The following is a 22,165-nucleotide window of genomic DNA, read 5'->3' on the forward strand; positions in this document are numbered from 1 at the left end:
ATATCAGTGGCTTCTCTTTTGATTGGATAGACAATTACAATACAATTATACATTGATTCAGTAAAGAAGTTGCGACACTTTTATGCCAACATTTGCGACATATTCATAGGATTCCCCTCCCCCCCCAAAATCCTGGTCATTAGTTGCCATGACACTGGTGGCCTGGGCAATACAGCATAAGTTTCAGCTAAGACACTGGTGGTCCAGGCAGCACAGCATCACTGATTTCTGGGACACAGGTTACTGAGCTGCACACCATCTATGGTTTATATGGTGTAGGTGGCTAAAAAGGCTGAACGTGCATTGAGGACAGATGGTGTGGTATGAACAGTTTAGACCCAGTGGCACCTCCCATCATGCCTCCATGAGCGCTACCAGGGGCGGACTGACAACTCATGGGGCCCCCGGGCAATAGAAGATTATGGGGCCCCTGGGCTTACAGATGGCCACCACGCCAGGAGGCAGTGCAGAGGCGGGGCAGCTAAAATATCTGGATTTTCACATTAAAAGCATGTCGGTTTCAGACATATCAGGGACAGATGTAAAAAAAACAGATTTTTACACTGCTTTTACTGAGCCTGGCAACCCTGATGGGGCCCCCTAGTGGCATGGGGCCCTCGGGCAGAGCCCGAGTGACTCAATGGTCAGTCCGCCCCTGAGCGCTACCTACAGGCAGCCACTTCTTTTGGCCTTAATCGGAAGCAGGACCCTGACAATGTTGCACAGTATAAAATAGCAATGAGTACAACAGTCCTGTTAGATTACTTAGATAACTTTGTATTGCATCCTTCAGCATAGAATCAAAGTAAAAAATAAACACAAGAAAAAAAGTGCAGATGATGAGCACATCAGGTTCCAAATCAGAATCGACTTCAGCAAGTATCCAGGGTCATTAGGAAGAAAGAAGGATGTGACATAAATGGAGGATACATAATAGCAAAGAGTTATAATAAAGCTCTGAACACTGTAGAAGTCAAAGTACCCTCAAAAGATTGTCCAAAAGCGGACTTCCGAAATGCCCTCACTTAGATAAAGCTTATAATAGAAAAAACAAGGACCAGAAATGCACACACTTATAAGACCAATTTTTTTTTTTACTTTTAACAAACTAAAGAAAATTGAAGATCCATAAAAAAATAAAAAAAAATAAATGGGACAGAATAGGGAGAGAAGTAGTACGATGACCAAAATGACATGTGCAAGTTTTTGCCATTTAAACAAACTTGCACACAACACCACCATTTGTCACACAGGTGTCCAATGTAATTCCTAATCTCAAAAATATTCCGATTGCACACCTTCCGGCAAAATGGCCAAGTAGTAAAAGGGTGCTGAAACGATCACCGGCTGGGAACCGGAAAGCAAATCATATATATATATATATATATATATATATATATATATATATATATATATATATATATATATATATATATATATATATATATATATATATATTCGCCAGCACACCAGGGATCATAACGTCCAAAGATTTAATGCATATCTATTATTTCAAAAAGAGCAACGTTTCGAGGCCACGCAGGACCTCTTTTGCCTGACGAAGAGGTCCTGCGTGGCCTCGAAACGTTGCTCTTTTTGAAATAATAGATATGCATTAAATCTTTGGACGTTATGATCCCTGGTGTGCTGGCGAATATATATATATATACAATGTAATTCCTAAACGTGTCTGCAAAGTTCCTTATGAATCCCACCGATTGTTTTTTAAATGGAGAGAGGCCAACATGAGAACACGATTCCATTGTAGAGACACTATCCCATACAAAATGTAGGTTCACAGCTGCTTGTCTAAAACCATAGCTAGCTGAAGAAACATTTTGGTCCAGATCCACGAAGTGCGGCGCTTCTTTACGGCCGGCGTAGTGTATCTTAGATACACTACGCCGCCGTAACTTACAGCGTATTTCCCGTATTCTCAAAAAAAATTTGCCGTAAGTTACGGCGGCGTAGTGTAACTGTGTCGGCGTAAGGGCGCGCAATTCAAATGGATGAGATAGGGGCGTGTTTTATAGTAATTCAACTTGACCCCACGTAAATGACGTTTTTTCTGAACGGCGCATGCGCCGTCCGTGGGGGTATCCCAGTGCGCATGCTCGAAATTAACCCGCAACAAGCCAATGCTTACGACGTAAACATTATTTCAACGCAAAGCCCTATTCGCGAACGACTTACGCAAACGATGTAACATTTTCAAAATTCGACGCGGGAACGACGTCCATACTTAAAGTGGAGGTTCCATCAAAAAAACAATTTTGCTTTAAACTGTAGCTTACGACTAAAAAAAAAATTTTTTTTTTACTCATCTGGAAATGCCTGTTGCTATGCGGTCCAGCGGCGGATTGTAAAATAGTAAGTGACCAGATTTATATTATAAAAACGCAGGATGAAAGGACATACATTTAAAAAATGCTAATTGTGGTTGGAACTCCGCTTTAATTTAACATAGGATATGCCTCATATAGCAGGGGTAACTATACGTCGAAAAAAGCCTTTACGGAAACGACGTAAAAAAATGCGCCGGCCGGACGTACGTTCGCGGATCGCCGTATCTAGCTAATTTGCATACTTGACACGGAAATAGACGGAAACGCCACTAGCGTAAATATGCACCTTAGATCGGACGGCGTACTAAGACGTACGCCAGTCGGATCTAGCCCAGCTTCAGGCGTATCTTGTTTTGTGGATACAAAACAAAGATACGCCGGAGCAACCTAGAAGTTACGCGGCGTATCAATAGATACGCCAGCGTAACTTCTTTGTGGATCTGGCCCTTTGTGTTTTCTGGGTAAATCAATTCTAGATATTCACCAAATTGGATATCTTATGAATACAATATTCCGACAATATAATTATATACTTATATACTGTACTGTACTGTTCAGCAATTTGTAATATTGAATAAATGCAAAAGAAAACATATGACCATATTATGTAGATTTTTTTTTTTTTTCCAACATGGTAGAAATTCTCCCATTTTATTCCTATATTCTTGTCATCCTAGGACAGGAAGTCTGTTAGGACTACAGAACACATCCCTTTGGCCTACATAAGAACGTGCTCTGTAGTGCACAGAAATACCTGGTTAAGGCTTGTAAGAATAGGAATTTCGGCTCTGCAAGGGTACCATGTTGTCAGTTCGCTATAGCATGTTAGGAGCTCACTATTAGGTAGATTCACATAGATTGGTTTAAACTTGCGGCGGCATAGCTTAGCGTGTTTAGGCTACGCCGCCGTAAGTTAGCTAGGCAAGTACTTGATTCTCAAAGTACTTGCCTGCTAAGTTACGGCGGCGTAGCCTAAAGCCGGCGGGCGTAAGGGCGCCTAATTCAAATGTGTGTAAGGGGTGTGTTTTATGTCAATAGGGCCTGACCTTACGTTTTTGACGTTTTTATTTAACTGTGCATGCGTCGGGCGCCTACATTTCCCAGTGTGCATTGCGGCTAAGTACGCCGCACGGGCCGATTGATTTCGACGTGGACGTAAATCCCTATTCACGGACGACTTACGCAAACGACGTAAAAATTTCGAATTTCGCCGCGGGAACGGCAGCCATACTTAACATTGGCTAGGCCAACTAGGGCCTAGCTCTTACTTTACGCGGCCTATCTCTTACGTAAACGGCATAAATGTACTGCGGCGGCCGGACGTACGTTCGTGAATCGGCTAATCTACTAATTTACATATTCTACGCCGACCGCAATGGAAACGCCACCTAGCGGCCAGCCTCAAAATTGCAACCTAAGATAGGACGGCGCAAGCCGTCGTATCTTAGATATGTTTAAGCGTATCGCTGTTTGAGCATACACTTAAACATAAGTCGGCGTAGATTCTGAGTTTGGTCGGCTTATCTACTGATAAGCCGGCCTAACTCTTTGTGAATCTACCTATATATTTCTAGCTGGATCAAAAGGATTTTTTTTGTACTTATTAAACAGATATAACAAAACACATTCAGTTGTATATTTATCAGGCCAAAAGGGAATAAAAGGAGCTCATTGTTCATGTTTACTTGCACTTTAAACCTTATAAAGATCAGCCACTTTGCAAAGCATAAACCAAGAAAATGCTGAAATTGATGGTTACAATTTAAAGGTTATTTTATAGGCATTTCAATACAGTAATATTCAAACATTACTTTCCTCCCATATAGTAACCTCATTGTAGAGGAAAGTACCATTACAATCTATAATTAAGATGACTGACTGATTCTATTTCCCATTTATCGCTACATGCCAATGTTAACACAATTTCAATCAGATTTCTTTCTCTTGAAATGTTCCTGTGAATGACTTTATCTCCAATACTCTGTCCTGCTGTGCAGCATCATCTTCTCATTTAGGTTCCTGTGATACGTCTTGTGCTGTCAGACCTTATACTAACTGAACCTAAGAGAAATGTGAAATGGAACCTTGAGGCAAGACTGAATGCAATTGTCATCCAATAACTCTAATTTAAGATGGAACTGGCTGCCAGCACTATTGTTCATGGATGTTTGCTCCCTAGACACTGTCACAAGCAAAGTGGACCCTGACAGAATGGCTATGGGGACAATTCACATGACGCAATGTAAATAGAAAATGTACTTACATGAAATTTACTTTCACTTAATATTGCTGCAAATACAATGGCCAAACAGGTACATGGTACTGCATTTTTAATATATATATATATATATATATATATATATATATATATATATATATATATATATATATATATATATATATATATATATATATATATATATATATATATATATATATATATATATATATATATATATATATATATATATATATATAAAAAAGGTTTTTCTTTGTTACACAACTTTGTAAATACCGTACTTACTCGAGTATAAGCCAAGTTTTTCAGCACATCTTTTGGTGTGCATGTCAGCTATGACTAAACACTAGATACAGTGTGAAACGCGTCAGCTGTCCAGGGATCAATTGCTGCGAGTGCTGTTCCTACTTTTTAAATAAAGGCAACTTTCGTTCAAGAGTGCGGCTGTCCAGAAATACATCTTTGTTATTCCTGCCTTGCTGATTGCATTGTCTGCACCTGGGATCTCTGTTGGCTGGATTATCATCAAGGTCTCCACCTGGAGCGACCATCCCCTCGGCTTATACTCGAGTCACCTTTTTGCGCCTGATCTCCCAGAATTTGGGGACCCCGTACCGGCCAGCTGTAGGTCTTCTGGACCCCAATCTTGGTACATATGTAGCCCCACTCTTCCTCTACAAGAAGTTTGTTGTCAGGGGGAACTATACCCAAACACTAACTTTATTTGATCACCTCTGCGATTTTTATTTTTTGCGCAACAACTAAAAAAAGGCCAAAACGTTTTTTTTTTCTGTTAATTTTTTTGTAAATAAATACGTTTTCCTCTTCAATTACGGGCACTGATATGGCAGCACTGATGGGCACCGATGAGGCGGCACTGATGGGCACTCATAGGCAACACTGATGGGTACTTATGGGTGGCACAGATGGGCACCGGGCATGGATAGGCACTGAGAGGTGGCACTGATTGACACTGATGGACACTAAGGGGTGGCACTGATGGCATTGCTGGGTGGCACTTGTTTACTATTTGTTTGACAGTCAGTGCCCATATTGCCAGTCAGTGCCCATTTGTGGGCACTGATTGGCATCTATTGTGCTTTTTTTTTACATGTCGATGGCTATGGGGGATGTACCTGGCCATCCACATGTTGCCCACTGGTGGTCCAGTGTGGGCAATCCAAGGGGGGGGGCTGCGCTGATAGACAATCAGCATGAACCCCCCCCCTGTCAGGAAGCCGCTGATCGGCTTTCCTCTACTTGTGTCTATCAGACGCGAGTGAGGAGTAGCCGATCAATGGCTCTTCCCGTTTACATCGTGATCAGCCGTGATTTGACATGGCTGATCACATGGTAAAGAGCCTCCGCCAGAGGCTCTTTACCGAGATTGGAGATGCAGGGTGTCAGACTGACACTCCGCATCACCGATCGCCGCGCTGCGTGCCCGCATGGGCGCGCGCTGGCATGTTATCCTGCTGGACGTCAATAGACGTCCAGTCAGGATAAAACACAACCACTTCCCGGACGTCAATTTACTATTGACCGGGCGTGAAGTGGTTATAAAAAAAAAGTACTTGCATCGAATGTATGGATGGGTGGATGCTCTCCACTGCACTATTGTATTCAGACAGTGTGAAGACTGCCCTTGGCGACAGAATACACGGATTAGCATTGTCATCTACAGCCGGAGGAGCTGATCGAGCAGAAAAAATCTGACAGGGCAGTTGTACATAAGTCCATCAGTAGATTGACTTCTGTACAACCACTCTGCTAAACCGGACAAATTTGAACCCATGTATGTTCGGCTTTAGCGGCAGCATTGTCTTAGATGATCTCATACTGCAGACATACAGCAAGTAGGGCTCATTTACACCACAACGCATGCGTTAGCGTATTTGCAGTGTGTTGCATCTTTTGTAATGCACGGCATTCATTGTGTTTATTTTTTTTCCTTTGCTCTGCAGTGTGTTGCGTTTATGCACATTTGTGCGCAATTGAAAGCATTGCTGGGCAAATGCAACGCAACATACTGGTGTGAACTGCATTCAGAGAACCATTATTTTTGGCTGCCATGAATTGGGAATGCGCTCATAAATGCACCCCCAGCGTATCTGGTGTGAATGAACCCTTATGCCTAGTACACATGAGACGATTGTCAGGCTTTTGTCGGACGGGCATGCGAAGAAAAAAAAAAACAGCAAATAACCGGCTCCTGATCAGCGCTCTCAGCCAATAGCTGAGGGCGCTGATCAGAGTGTTCTGGTGGGGTGGCTAAAACCCTGACAGAACACAAAAGCTCAGAAGGGGGGGTTGCTGTACTAACTTCAGATTGTTAGTGTACCATTCTAAAGCTACAAAACATCAGTGCCTATGCACATTTACAGGTTAGTATGAGCACTGCTATTATTTAGTAAGAAAGTAGTCATGTTTTTTTTATTTTTTATGTAAAACGTATATATTTTGTTTCTTTATATACCCTAAAACACAGCAAATCTTTAGTTTTTGAGTACTGGTCCACTTTACATTCAATTTATAAAAACATTTATTAGTGACTTACTAAACTGTGGGGATGTAATTATATCAATGCCTTTTGTATTTGGCCAGAGCACTTCTTTAAACTCCAGCTCATGAGGTAAAGCACTTCCTTTATTGCATAATATGCTGTTTTTCATTTCATACAGAAGGCTATATAATGACACAACACTAAATGTCTTCTTTAAAGATAAAAAATTGATCTAACAGATGGCTTTTTGTTGCTTTCATATTTCTCTTTACGCTAATGATGATGAAAAGGATTTGTATTTGGAAGACACAGGAGGATCCATAACACACCAGAAGAGCTCGAGGCATGGCCAGATTCCCCACACTCTACCGTTGTAATTTAATTAAAGGCATTAAACTTCATGCTGAGGTCAAGCAGCTCCCTCTTCCTGCATCCCCTGCTCTCCAACCTGCTCTCATTATTGCTCCCACTGACTGGATTAACACTTTGGAAGATGCATGAGTGATGGAGCCGGGGGGGTGCAGAGTGTGCAGCGCTAACAAGGGCACAGATCATAGGTTCTGACTTGTTAGCACTGAAGTGGAATTTATTTCACTCATCAAAAACAAATACTTCTAGAGGTAGATAAGTTCATATTAAATCCTCGTTAGCAGGTCACACTGATGTATACCAACTCTTGGCTGATATGTCACTTACTAGCAATTGTCACAACAAACATAAAAAGGACACAAATATATAGAAATTGTGATAATGCATTCCTAAGAAAAAAACAAAAACAAATGTCATGCATACCAACCTGACCAAAATAGATAGCACCACAATATAAATGTATATGGGTGGTGGTGGAAAATCACAAAAAAGTGTAGGATCTTGCAGAAAGGGGTGGGCTGCATGGTGTTATGGCAATTGGAAAATGTAAAAAAAAAAAAATATTGACTGGATAAAGGGCAATTTAGGGCTGAATAGTAGTGTAAAAGTGTTAAAGTGGAGGTCTTACGAAAAAAAAATATATTAACAGCCAGCAACTACAAATACTGAGGCTGCTGACTTTTAATAAATGGACACTTACCTGTCCAGGGTGCCCGTGATGTCGGCAGCCGAAGCCGACATCGAGGAAGATGGAATCAGGAAGTGAAGTGTTGCGGCCTCACTGCCCGGTTCCCTACTGCGCAGGTGCGAGTCGCGCGGGACATGCCCCCGCTGTCTCCTGGAAACAGTGCGTTTCCCAGAAGACAGCGGGGCGACGGGAGCTGACGTGAAGGGACGTAACTCCTGCGAGTCTATACCCGGAAGTGGGTGCAAATACCTGTATTATACAGGTATCTGCACCCCCCCTAAAAGGTGCCAAATGTGACACCGAAGGGGGGAGGGTTCCGAAAAGCGGAGGATCACTTTTTGTGTGGACCTCCGCTTTAATTTTGACATCAAATTTCAATATAGTTTTAGTCATAGGGGCAGATCTACAAAGATCTGCCCCGGCGCAGCGTATCTGAGATACGCTACGCCGCAACTTACTTTTTTTGGTTTGAATCCTGGAAGAATTTGCGCCGTAAGTTACGGCGGCGTAGTGTATCTCTTGTGGCGTAATGGCGCTTAATTCAAATCGGCGAGTAGGGGGGCGTGTTTCATTTAAATGAAGCGCGTCCCCACGCCGAACGAACTGCGAATGTGCCGTCCCTAAATTTCCCGCCGTGCATTGCGCCAAGGACGTCATTGTTTTGGCGTGGACGTAAATTACATCCATCCCGATTCACGGACGACTTGCGCAAACAAAATATTTTTTTCAAATTAAACGCGGAAACGACAGCCATACTTAACATAGCAGGTTTAACTATACGCCACCAAACAGCAGCTTTAACTATACGCCGGAAAAAGCCGACTAGAGACGACGTAAAAGAACGCGACGGCCGCTCGTAGATCGTCGGAAATAGCTAATTTGCATACTCGACGCGGATTATGACGGGAACGCCACCCAGCGGACGCCGAAGAATTGCATCTTGGATCCGAAGGCGTACGAAGACGTACGCCTGTCGGATCTAATCCAGATGCCGTCGTATCTTGTTTTGAGGATTCAAAACAAAGATACGACGCGGGAAATTTGAAAGTACGCCGGCGTATCAGTAGATATGCCGGCGTACTCGCTTTGTGGATCTGCTCCATAGATTTTAGTCTACTAAAAGTACAAAAGACTAATGCCGCGTACACACCATCACTTTATGTGATTAAAAAAAATGACGTTTTTAAAAACGTCACTTTAATTGACTGTGTGTGGGGGAAAACGTCGTTTTATGTCTTGTAAAAAACGACCAAAAAAAATTGAAGCATGCTTCAATTTTATGTGTCGTTTTTCAAAAGTGCACTTTTTACTTCACAGAAATTGACCGTGTGTAGCAAAAAACGTCGTTTTGTAAGACGTTTTTTCATCCACGCATGCCCAGAAGCTACTTCAATGGTAAAACGTGGTGGAACGTAACCTCACTTTGCAAGAACATTGTGAGAAAAACGATGGTGTGTAGGCAACTTCGTCTTTGAAAATTGAAGTTTCAAAAACGTCATTTTTTACTTCACAGAAAGTGTCGTTTTTTTTCATCACATAAAGTGATGGTGTGTATGCGGCATAACAGTTTTGTCAACTAAAATCTCTGTTATATTTTATTCTACTAAAATAAAAAGGGTTTAGTTAATATGTAATGCATTACAGTGACTTGAAAAAGTATTTAAACCCCTTGAAATTTTCCACATTTTGCCATGTTAAAACCAAAAATGTAAATGTATTTTATTGAGATTTTATGTGATAGACATAATTGTGAAGTGGAAGGAAAATGATAAACGATTTTCCAAATTATTAACAAATGAATATCTGAAAAGTGTGGCATGTATTTGTATTCAGCCCCCCTTTACTCTGATGCCCCCAACTAAAATCTAGAGGAACCAATTGCCTTCATAATTCACCTAATTAGTAAATTGAGTCCACCTGTTTGTAATTTATTCTCAGTAGAAAAACAGCTGTTCTGTGAAGCTCTGAGAGGTTTGTTAGAAAACCTTAGTGAACAAACAGCATGAGCATGAAGGCCAAAGAACACACAAAATAAATGGTTTTCAATAAAAAAAAATTACAAATTCAGCCCCCCTGAGTCAATACTTTGTAGAATCACCTTTCACTGCAATTACAGCTGCAAGTCTTTTGGTGTATGTCTCTACCAGCTTTGCACATCTAGAGTGACATTTTTGCCCATTCTTCTTTGCAAAATAGATCAAGCTCTGTCAGATTGGACGGGGAGCATCTGTGAACATCTGTGAACAGCAATTTTCAAGTCTTGCCACAGATTCTCAATTGGATTTTGGTCCGGACTTTGACTGGGCCATTCTAACACACGAATATGCTTTGATCTAAACATTTCCATTGTAGCTCTGGCTGTAAGCTTAGCGTCGTTGTCCTGCTGGAAGGTGAACCTCTGCCCCAGTATCAAGTCTTTTGCAGACTCAAACATGTTTTCTTCTAAGATTGCCCTGTATTTGGCTCCATCCATCTTCCCGTCAGCTCTGACCAACTTCCCTGTATCTGCTGAAGAACAACATCCCCTCAACTTGATGCTACCACCATGTTTCACGGTAGAGATGGTGTGTTCAGGGTGATGTGCAGTGTTAGTTTTCCACCACACATAGAGTTTTGCTTTTAGGCCAAAAAGTTCAATGTTGGTCTCATCTGACCAGAGCACCTTTCTTCCACATATTTGCTGTGTCTACGTGGATTGTCACAAACAGGACTTCTTATGGCTTTCTTTCAACAATGCCATAAAGGCCAGATTTGTGGAGTGCACAACTAATAGTTGTCTTGTGGACAGATCCCACCAACTGAGGTGTGGATCTCTGGCAGCACCTCCAGAGTTATCATGGGGCTCTTGGCTGCTTCTCTGAATAATGCTTTTCTTGCTTGGCCTGTCAGTTTAGGTGGACGGCCATGTCTTGGTAGGTTTGCAGTTGTGCCATACTCTTTTCATTTTCGGATGATGGATTAAACAGTGCTCCGTGAGATGTTAAAAGCTTGGGATATTTTTATATCTTAACCCTGCTTTAAACTTGTCCACAACTTTATCCCTAACCTGTCTGGTGTGTTCTTCGGCCTTTATGATGCTGTTTGTTCACTAAGGTTTTCTAACAAACCTCCCATGAGCTTCACAGAACAGCTGTATTTATACAGAGATTAAATTACACACAGGTGGACTCTTTTTACTAATTAAGTTAATTATGAAGGCAATTGGTTCAAATGGATTTTAGTTAGGGTTATCAGAGTAAAGGGGGCTGAATAAAAATGCATGCCAAACCTTTCAGATATTTGTTAAAAAATGTGGAAAACCATTTATCATTTTCCTTCCATTTCACAATTATGTGCCACTTTGTGTTGGTCTATCACAGAAAATACATTTACGTTTTTGGTTGTAACATGACAAAATGTGGAAAATTTCAAGGCACTATATTCGAGCATTTCTCTAGAATTTCTAAAATCATTATATAAGTGAGGAAGTGCACAGAGCAAAAAACGGGTCTGGGGAGGATGCTATTTTACACTGCTACCTTGCTGGGAGGAGAAACACTCACCACGTGGTTTGCATGGCATGGTTCCAGAACTCCCAGGCAGCAGGCAGACAGAGGGAGCTTGTGTCTCTCAGCCAATACAGCTTGTCAAGGGGCTGGCGCTTTAAAGGAGAAGTTCACCTTTCATAACATGTTACACCCATATTCTGGGGGACGACGACATATAAAGATAAAAAAGAAAGAAGAAATTTGTGTGGGGCTCCACCCATGTCACTCATTCACAGCGCTCTGTGAATGGAAAACTACAAGTTTTGGCAGCCTTTGCGGCTGTCGGCTTGTGGATTTCAATGAACTGCCACAAAGCTGTGAGCGCTGTGATCATTCATTCTTCTTGTCAGAGTACAAGGTTCGTATGAGCAAGCTGATACACTGACAGATCTGCAGGAGACCGGCATGACATAAGCGATCTGCTGATCATTGGTTCAATGCTTTGCAGGCTCCTGCAACAAAACAAAAAAAATGCACTTTTTTTTACCTGCAAACAAAAGTGCATTTATTATTTTTGGTGAAAATGTGAATTTGTCCTTTAACAGACAGGCAGATGGGTAAACGTCTCCCCTCAACACTTTAACCACTAGAGTACCGGGCCATCGTCAAATGACGGCTCCACGGTTACTCTGAAAATTCAACAGGACGTCATATGACGTCCTGTATTCTTGCGGCCACTGGGGGGCGCGCGCGCGCGCCGGCGGCCGCGCGCCCGTCGCGTCCCCGAGATGCCGATGCGCGTGCCTGGCGGTCGCGATGTCCGCCAGGCACTCGGAATCGGCGGCTACAGGGACAAGACGTGGAGCTCTGTGTGTAAACACAGAGCTCCACGTCCTGTCAGGGGAGAGAGGAGACCGATCCGTGTCCCTTGTACATAGGGACATAGATCGGTCACCTCCCCCAGTCACCCCCCTTTCCCCACAGTTAGAACACAATTTAGGTATACATATTAACCCCTCCCTCACCCCCTAGTGTTAACCCCTTGAATGCCAGTCACATTTATACAGTAATTAGTGCATATTTATCGCATTAATCGCTGTATAAATGTGAATGGCGCCAAAAACGTGTCAAAAGTGTCCGATGTGTTCGCCGCAATGTCACAGTGACAGTAAAAAAAAATCGCAAATCGCCGCCAATACTAGTAAAAAAATTAATAAAATTAAAATGCCATAAATCTATCAGCTATTTTGTAAACGCTATAACTTTTGCGCAAACCAATCAATATATGATCATTGCGATTTTTTTTAACAAAAATATGTAGAAGAATACATATCGGCCTAAACTGAGGAAAAAAAAACGTTTTTTTTTTAAATTTTTTTGATATTTATTAAATAAAAAAGTAAAAAATAGTGTTTTTTTTTTTAAATTGTCACTCTTCTTTTGTTTATAGCGCAAAAAATAAAAACCGCAGAGGTGACCAAATACCACCAAAAGAAAGCTCTATTTGTGGGAACAAAATGATAAAAAAATTGTTTGGGTACAGTGTAGCACGACCGCGCAATTGTCATTCAAAGTGCGACAGTGCTGAAAGCTGAAAATTGGCTTGGGCAGGAAGGGGCGTAAGTGCCCAGTATGGAAGTGGTTAATTTGTTGCTGAAAATTCTAATGGATTTTCATCATACTTGTCGTCAAATGATTTATTAAAATATGAATTTTCATTTAGGTTTTTATCACTGAAAATAATCAACTGACGAAAATGACAAAAATATTTTTGCTGATTAAATGAACAATGCACACAAGTAAAGCTCTACTCAATAAAGGATCACATATCTTTAGATATGGAGCCCCTCTATTACCCCAGAGTAACCAAAGATGCCTGTAGACATAAGGTAAGTAGGGGTAAAGTCTAGGGGTTCCCAGCACATGCAACGTTTGAGACTTGTCAGTAGGAGAAGAGGCTTGACAGATTGAAAAGCTTTGTGTGATTCCTATTTTTTTTAAGCCAGCTCTTGGTAAAACACTAACAGATGCATGATGTGACGGTTTGGGTATAGGGTCCCCCGGAGATGGCATAAGTTGCCTTAGGATGCTTAGATCATGTCTGCAAATGTTGCCTGGTTCTCTTTATACTGATTTTATTCTTATATGCATCACTGTAACACATGGGAAGAAATAGAATTTGTGTAGCTAGGCATCAGACACAAACAAGCACACCAGGCTCCTCACCTTTTTTGTTAAGCAGTCATCGGAATCAGAAAGCATCCTGGTAGAGACATGAAACATAACTTCCACAATAGATGTCGCGTAATATGGAGTGCTCAGACCAGTGCTTTTGTTCCTCTGAAGTCCTCCTAAGAAGCCACAGTGGTTTGCCAAATTCACCTGCAGAAAATATGCACTTTATAAAACACAGTAGGTTTTATCTGTGGCAACAGCTATAAAGAGCTGCAATACAAGTATAAACTGACAGGTCCATATACAGTAGATGGCATACATTAGACATAAAACCAAAAAATTCAATCTTTCTTTAAAGCAAGGAATGTGACAAAAACCGTGACCCTCCCCCACACTACACCCCAAAGTTTTAAATGCTCATTTAGCTTAGGGCTGCACAGATCAGGAGAAACACTTTGCTTACTACTGGCTCCAGCAGACTCCTTTGATTGGTATGACCAGCCCTTCACAGCCTCCTATCTGAGGCACTTCAGGCTGCAGTTGCATGTTTTTCCCCCACCATGTATAATACAGGTTTGGAAGTTAATGAAAATAAAAAATATCATGCACAGTACTCAATTGCTCTCATACATAAATTCAGCCGGTTCAGCAGGAGCTGGACGATTTAAGCTCCATTGATAGGCATCGTCAAGAAGCCCATCCAAAGATCGATGTCCCGCGAATGGGCTTGTTACAAACTGTTGGTGCGATAAAGGCTGCAGTACTGATCAGTGTATTCTGACAGCAAAGGAGTCCCTGCTGTCAAAATACTGCCAGAACTGCTATCTGCTTGACTTGTGTGGACAGGGAATTTGTTCAGTAAATTTTTGATAAGTCCACTGGCTGATCGAAAGAACTGACCCAAGTTTAACCACTTAAGCCCCGGACCAATATGCTGCTAAATGCCCAAAGGCATTTTTACAATTCGGCACTGCGTCGCTTTAACAGACAATTGCGCACTCGTGCGACGTGGCTCCCAAACAAAAATTGACGTCCTTTTTTCCCCACAAATAGAGCTTTCTTTTGGTGGTATTTGATCACCTCTGCGGTTTTTATTTTTTGCGCTATAAACAAAAATAGAGCGACAATTTTGAAAAAAATGCAATATTTTTTACTGTAATAAATATCCCCCAAAAACATATATATATATATATATATATATATATATATATATATATATATATAAAAAAAAAATTTCCTCAGTTTAGGCCGATACGTATTCTTCTACCTTTTTTTGGCGGCGATCAGCGTTTTTTTTCGTGACTGCGACATTATGGCGGACACTTCGGACAATTTTGACACATTTTTGGGACCATTGTCATTTTCACAGCAAAAAATGCATTTAAATTGCATTGTTTATTGTGAAAATGACAGTTGCAGTTTGGTAGTTAACCACAGGGGGCGCTGTAGGAGTTAGTGTTCACTTAGTGTGTGTTTACAACTGTAGGGGGGTGTGGCTGTAGGACTGACATCATCGATCGAGTCTCCCTATATAAAGGGATCACTCGATCGATGCAGCGCCATAGTGAAGCACGGGGAAGCCGTGTTTACATACAGGTCTCCCCGTTCTTCAGCTCCGGGGAGCGATCGCGACGAAGCGGCTATAAATGAATAGCCGCGTCGTCGTCCCGGATCGCTCCCCGCGGGAATCCGACCGCCGCATGTAGCGGGGGGGTCACGATCGGACCCCCCACCCGCTAGAAGGCAAGGACGTACCTGTACGCCCATTTGCCTGTACGTGCCATTCTGTGGACGTACATATACATGCGGCAGTCGGGAAGTGGTTAATGCACCAAGGGTGGCACAACCGGTTATTAGGTTTAGGGGGCAATTACTTTTTCACATAAAGCCAGGCAGGTATGGACAGCTTTTTTGTCTTAATTAAACCATCATTTAAAAACTGCATATTGTATTTACTCGTTTTATCTTAGTGTAATAACATTTGTTTGAAGATCGGAGTCATTTAAGTGTGACAAATATGCAAAATAGAAAAAAAAAAAAAAAATCATAAAGGGGCAAATACTTTTTCACAGCATTGTATATTTGGACACAGGCATAATTTTCATACATTTGGATCTGTATGCCACCAGAACAAAATTAAAATGAAACCATCCAAATTAATTTTGAAGTGCAGACTTTCAGCTTTAATTCGAGGGGTTGAACAAATTTTAGGAGCAGCAACCACTTTTATACACAGACAACCCATTTTCAGGGGACTCAAATGTAATTGGACACATGAATATATCGTAATCATAAATAAAATGTTAATTTTTAATAATTTTGTTGAGAATCCTTTACTGCCTGAAGTCTAGAACCCATGGACATTACCAAAGACTGGGTTTCCTCCTTTCTGATGCTTTGTTAGGCTTCAACTGCAGTAGTCTTTAGTTGTTCTTTGTTTGTGGGTCTTTCTGCCTTTAGTTTTGCCTTCAGCAAAAGTGAAATGCATGCTCAAATGGGATGAGATTTGATGACTGACTCAGCCATTGCAGAATATTCCACTTATTTTTCTTCAAAAGCTCTTGGGTTGCTTTTGCAGTGTGTTTTGGATCATTGTCCATCTGTACTGTGAAGCGCCGTCCAATTAACTTTACTGCATTTGGCTGCATCTGGGCTGACAGTATACAGTATCTCTAAACACTGCAGAATTCATCCGGCTGCTTCGGTCTTTTGTCACATCAATAAACACCAATGACCCAGTGCCACTGGAAGCCATGCATGCCCATGCAATCACACTGCATCCACCATGTTTTACAGATAACGTTGTGTGCTTTGGATCATTAGCGGTTCGAAGCCTTCTCCACACTTTTTTTTCCTGTCATTCTGGTACAGAGTAATCTTGGTTTCATCCATCCAAAGACTTCTTTTTCAGAACTGGTCTGGCTATTTTTTTTTTTTATATTTTTTGTCAAAGTCTAATCTGGCTTTTCTATTCTTCAAGCTTATGAATGGTTTGCACCTTGTGGAGAACCCTCTGTATTTGCTCTCATGAAGTCTTCTCTTGATTGTAGACTGACAATGATACGCCCACTCCTGGAGAGTGTCCTTTTGGATGTTGTGAATGGGTTTTTCATTAATATAGAGAGGATCCTGCCAAGATCCACCACAGTTGTCTTCTGTGGACATCCAAGACAAGAATGCACTGCTGAGCTCAGCAGTGCATTCTTCTTTCCTCAGAATGAACCAAACTGTTGATTTGGCTACTCCTAATGTTGCTGCCATCTCTAATAGATTTATATATATATAATAATGCGCTAGATCAACTGATCAAGTGAAGTGTTAACACATCAAAAAATACTGGAGGAGAAAAACAATATATACAAAGAAAAATGAGTTCCACAATTCATTAGTATATAGTCCCTTGATGCTGCAATCCCAGGACAGCTCAGCAACACCTTCCCGGACTACACATACACAATGTGTGGGTTCAGAAACTTGATGGTTTGTAACAATCAAACTGGTCAGGTCAGAGTGTGCTTTCCACCATGTATTCAATGCTCAAATATGCAGGGAAAAAAGAGAAAGACCAATAGTGTGATACCGTATGATGGAATACTGGCGTCTCACAGTACACAGAATATCACTCACGAATCCTCAATGGTAATAAGGCTGCAACGTATGTGCGTGTGTGCTGCTCAGCTTGTCAGGCTCCTCATCCGGCACCTCCGTGCGTCCCGTCACTCAAGCTCCTCCCCCACGCGTATCGTCACTAGACACGTGACTTATTCATGGGTCAATCCATTGACCCATGAATAAGTCACGTGTCCAAATATAAAAAGTGAGGTGGTCCCTTTTTACATCTCCTAAGAACTTTTGGCACAAAGAGACCCTACCACTATTTCTCCTTTGATATCCAACAAATAAAATTAGTAAAATATCCAACGAGAAGAGTTAGACCTCCTCGTAATGGCAATAACCTCGTAACCAAAAAAACACAAAGCCCATATTTTTGGTGAAGCCGCTGTTAAATTGTGTAGCAGTGCTCTTTTATGGAAGATATGAACAGAGGATTATTACCTCCCATCCAAGTCCTGCAACAAAGTCTTCATACTCCTGGCTGCCTCCAGTGTTCGAGAGTATGGACTGTTTGTCTTCTTGGCCATCAGCAATATAGAACACTGCTATTTTGTGCGTTTCACGGCTGACAGGAAGAAGAAGAAAAAAAAAAGTTAAATCTCAGATTCTCTATACATACAGTATCTCACAAGAGTACACCCCTCACATTTTTGTAAATATTTTATTATGTCTTTTCATGTGACGACACTGAAGAAATTACACTTTGCTAAAATGTAAAATAGTGAGTGTACAGCTTGTTTAACAGTGTAAAATTGCTGTCCCCTCAAAATAACTCAACACACAGCCATTAATTTCTAAACCGCTGGCAACAAAAGTGAGTACACACCCAAGTGAAAATTTCCAAATTGGGTTCAATTAGCCATTTTCCCTCCTTGGTGTCATGTGATTCATTAGTGTTACAAGGTCTCAGGTGTGAATGGGGAGCAGGCATGTTAAATTTGGTGTCATTGCACTCGCTCTCTCTCTAATACTGGTCACTGGAAGTTCAACATGGCACATCATGGCAAAGAACTCTCTGAAGGTCTGACAAAAATAATAGTTTTTCTACATAAAGATGGCCTAGGCTATAAGAAGATTGCCAAGACCCTGAAACTGAGCTTCAGCATGGCGGCCAGCGGATTAACAGGACATGTTCCATGTGATGTGGCAGGGCCTGAGCATGGCACCGAGTGGAAGCTTAAATAGATGATCCGAGGAAGACCGGGGGAAGAGCCATGGTGTGAGAGGATGTGGTCCCCCTCCCCATGTCGGATGGCCTGACCCTTGCCGAGTCCTGTTACGCCCCCCTACATGCTGGATGTCGACCTGCGGCGAAAAAACGATACAGCGCTGTAATGTACTAGCGGGAAAACACGGTGAGAAGCAGAGCGGCATCCCCCTGCCTGCATGGAACGGCACTGAGCGGAGAGAGGGACCTGAGCTGAGGAGGGGGCGATAAGGTAGATGGACACTCTGGTGCTCTCTGTCAGCGTCCCAGGAGCCGAGCAAGTTGAGGAGAGCAGAGGGGAGCGGTGACTGCAGACACCAAGATGTATGTTGATAGCTGTGGACAGAGAAGGAACAGCCAGGAGGAGAAAAAGTAAAGTGCTGTGTGAATAGACTGAATGGTAATATCAGAGCCGGTTTGAAGGTCAGGGAATGTAGGAGTGAACAGTGAGCATTGAGACGTGATTTATGTGGCGCTTGAGTGGGGGGGGGATCCTAGATGTCCCAGACCTGTGGTGTTTTTTTCTCTCTTCTTTTGGGGGTCGTTTCTGCACTCATCCCTAAATCCCCCCCATCTCTTCTGTGAACATTGAAACCCCTCGCATTGAAAATCTTAAAGAGGGGAGAAAAGAGGCAGAGCTACTGAATAGGCGCGCAGTTCTCTGAGAAGCTAGCAGGAAGGAAGCAAATGGAGAAGAAGTAAGGGTGAGTGATTACCTACACTTAAAGTGATAAACTCAATGTTTTACTCAGGAATGAACTGCCTATGAAATTATTATGACCTGCTTTTGAACTGCCTAGGAAAATCGTATATGAACTGCCCATGAAATCGCAGATCAACAAAGATAACATTAATTGCCAATGAAACCGCTCGAATTACTCTCAAAATGCCTAGGATCTGCGTATGAAATGGTCTTTGAATTAGCTAGGAAAAAATAAAAAAATAGTATATAAACTGCTTATGAAATTGCTTTTAAAATGCATATGAAAAAAAGAAGAAGAAAAAAAAAAAAAAAAAAGAGCATTGGTACGTAGTAGGAAACAGTGTACGGCCATTGGCCGGTAAGGGAAATTACATATGAATATATGAACTTGGTCTGAAATTGTTTATAAACTGGCTATAGAACTGCTTATGACCTACTCATGAAAGTACGTATGAACTGTCTATGGAAGGGTTGACGACCTGTCTATGAACAGTCTAGGAACTGCCTATGAACTATCTAGCATTGGTCTGGGATAAAGTATTTTGTTCGAGTTATCTTATATATTCTGTACTGAACAGTGTTAACATTTTTAGACCTGGTCGAAGCAACAACTGAACAGAGTTTAAAAGTTTATTAATATCACATGAAACCACAGATAAATAGTAGATGAAACTGTAGAAGAATTATTTATGAAACTGCCTGTCAATTGCAGTTTGGAATTGTGTATGAAAGACCTATGAACCACATAAAAAGGGTTTAGGCAAAGGTACTCCCAGAAACACTTCCAGAATAAATAATATACACCCTCACTGATCATATTATAAGTCGGGAGGCAAAAAAAAAAAAAAAAAAAAATAAGAGGGTTGATGGTAAAGAAAGGAGACATATAATTGCATACACAGTTTACCAAGACTATTAGCAACCTGGGGAAATGGAAAATCTTAAAGAAAAAAAACACGATGAGAAGCAGAACGATAAAAGATAATGAACCAAAAACTCCAAAAGAAAAAGCAAATACAAGTGCGATCAGGAAACATTTGACAAAAGACGGGAGTCCAAAGAGTCCAGGAATAGAGAAACACCAACAAGGGTATAAAGAAATAAAAAAGACTCTGGAAAAAATAAAGGAATTTCAGAGAAGACATAAGCACAGAAAGTGAAATGGAAACAAGTAAAATGGAGGAACAAGGAGCATGTGCTCAAATGCCAACGAAACTGGAAATGAGACTAGAGAATTCTATTAAATCAGAAATCTCTATATTACGGGTCGATTTGGGCCAATTACTAACGAGGGTAGAAGAGACAAAGAAAAAAAAATGGATAAATAAACCTGAGAAGTAACGAAATTAAAACAAGTAAAGGATCTGCAATTTGAACAGAGGAGAATACTATATATGAAAAGGAAAGAGGTAACAATATCCTCACATGTAGTGTGCATGTGGATATTATAAAGTAAAAAGAGGGTGCCACGTCCTGGTATAAATGATAAAGGAGGGAACTAGGGGCTAGTTTTTGGACTTTTTAGGCACGATTTGGTTGGTCAAAATATATATACAAGAAAAGAATTTTTTCTAAAAAATAGATTTGTTTATTTTAGATATAAAATATCATAATGTGTAGAAAAAAATAATAGTACAGAAGAAAAAGTATTGCCGTTTCCAGCACAAAAAACCATCTAACAGGCTAATCTAGGCAAGCCTATCCATGAACATTGACAGGAATATATACATAAATTATAACAAGGTATCAACAATAAAATTGAACACTTCCAAAAATAATTGGAATAAGGTGCATGAATGTAATTAGTAATCCTGTCACGTTGTGGAAATGCAGGCAGAGAAATGTCTGCGGTGGTTTGGCTTGCTGCGTAGGTGGACTCGACCGGTTTCGCGCTTTAGCAGCGCTTCCTCACGGAGTCAGCAGTGTAGTTTTAACTATAGAACAACATTAAACAAAAACACACAGAAAGAAAAGTAAAAACAGTATATCAATTTGGATAATAGCGCTGGTGAAGCAATAAAATAAATAGATATACATATGAATATATATACGGGCAAGTGGAAGTAGGAAAGAAAAGGGGGTAAGGAAGAGAGAGAGGGGGGGGGGGGGGGGGGGAGGAAAAAGGAGGAAAGGGGGGGGGGGGGTGAGGGCAGGGAAGGGAGGGGACGGGAAGAAAGAGCATATAGTCCTGATAGGTGAACGCAACCCCAGAGCATTTCCTCAATGATACAGTGGGAGCGAGGGTAGGTATATATATATATAGAATATAGAGTAATTTTGGGAAGAAGAGGATAGTAGAATAAAAATAGCTGGTATGGGTACTTACAGATAGTATTGCTTGGTAGGGGGATCGATATATAAATTTTCTGTCAATAAAATGAGAAATAGACTGTGTCCGGGCTGCTGGACGTTGTAAAAAATGTAGGGGAATGACCCGCATAAACTAAATAATAACAGTCTAAAAGGTAAGAGATAAAAGATAATACAATGAATAGAATATCAAGCTGGTATTAGATAATAGCAAAAGTGATAAAGGGGACATCCTACCTTCAATGAAGGAGGACAGGGCTTGAGGAGAAGGGAGAAGGTAGAGAGCGACCACTACCTTCTAACAATCCTCAAATAAATGCAACATTTCCTGGTAGTAGAAATGAGAAACCAGAGCTGGATGCCGGCTGATAGCCAAGAATTAAGGCAATGATAAGCCTAGTAAAATAAAGAGAAATATGTAACCTGTTAGTTACAAAAAGCAGCCTCGAGATAAAAGAAAGGGGGGGTAATAGGAAGGGGCATACCTGGTTCAGTATTTGAGATGGCACTCTCCTCCACGAGTCTCCCGAGAGACTGCAGCAAT

The 22,165-nt window shown here is 41.3% G+C and overlaps 1 protein-coding gene and 1 long non-coding RNA gene across 14 annotated transcripts in view; both read right to left on the reverse strand.

Moving 5' to 3' along the window:
• The window catches only part of RALGAPA1 (Ral GTPase activating protein catalytic subunit alpha 1), a 290,205-nt gene that overhangs the window by 51,623 nt on the left and 216,417 nt on the right, over positions 1–22,165 (reverse strand). For all 13 annotated transcript variants that reach the window (XM_040333074.1, XM_040333068.1, XM_040333064.1 and 10 more), the window contains 2 exons: positions 17,843–17,966; positions 13,838–13,993 (listed from right to left, as the gene is read on the reverse strand). In XM_040333074.1, the coding sequence (XP_040189008.1) occupies positions 13,838–13,993; positions 17,843–17,966 (280 nt within the window). The remainder of the gene's footprint in view (positions 1–13,837; positions 13,994–17,842; positions 17,967–22,165) is intronic.
• On the reverse strand, positions 20,851–22,145 carry LOC120920780. Its single transcript, XR_005744770.1, has 4 exons — positions 22,107–22,145; positions 21,859–22,017; positions 21,638–21,769; positions 20,851–21,245 (listed from the first exon to the last, which is right to left on the reverse strand). It is a non-coding gene; the product is annotated as an uncharacterized LOC120920780 (long non-coding RNA).

This window comes from Rana temporaria, chromosome 13 (assembly GCF_905171775.1).
Source record: "Rana temporaria chromosome 13, aRanTem1.1, whole genome shotgun sequence".
Lineage (NCBI taxonomy): Eukaryota > Metazoa > Chordata > Amphibia > Anura > Ranidae > Rana > Rana temporaria.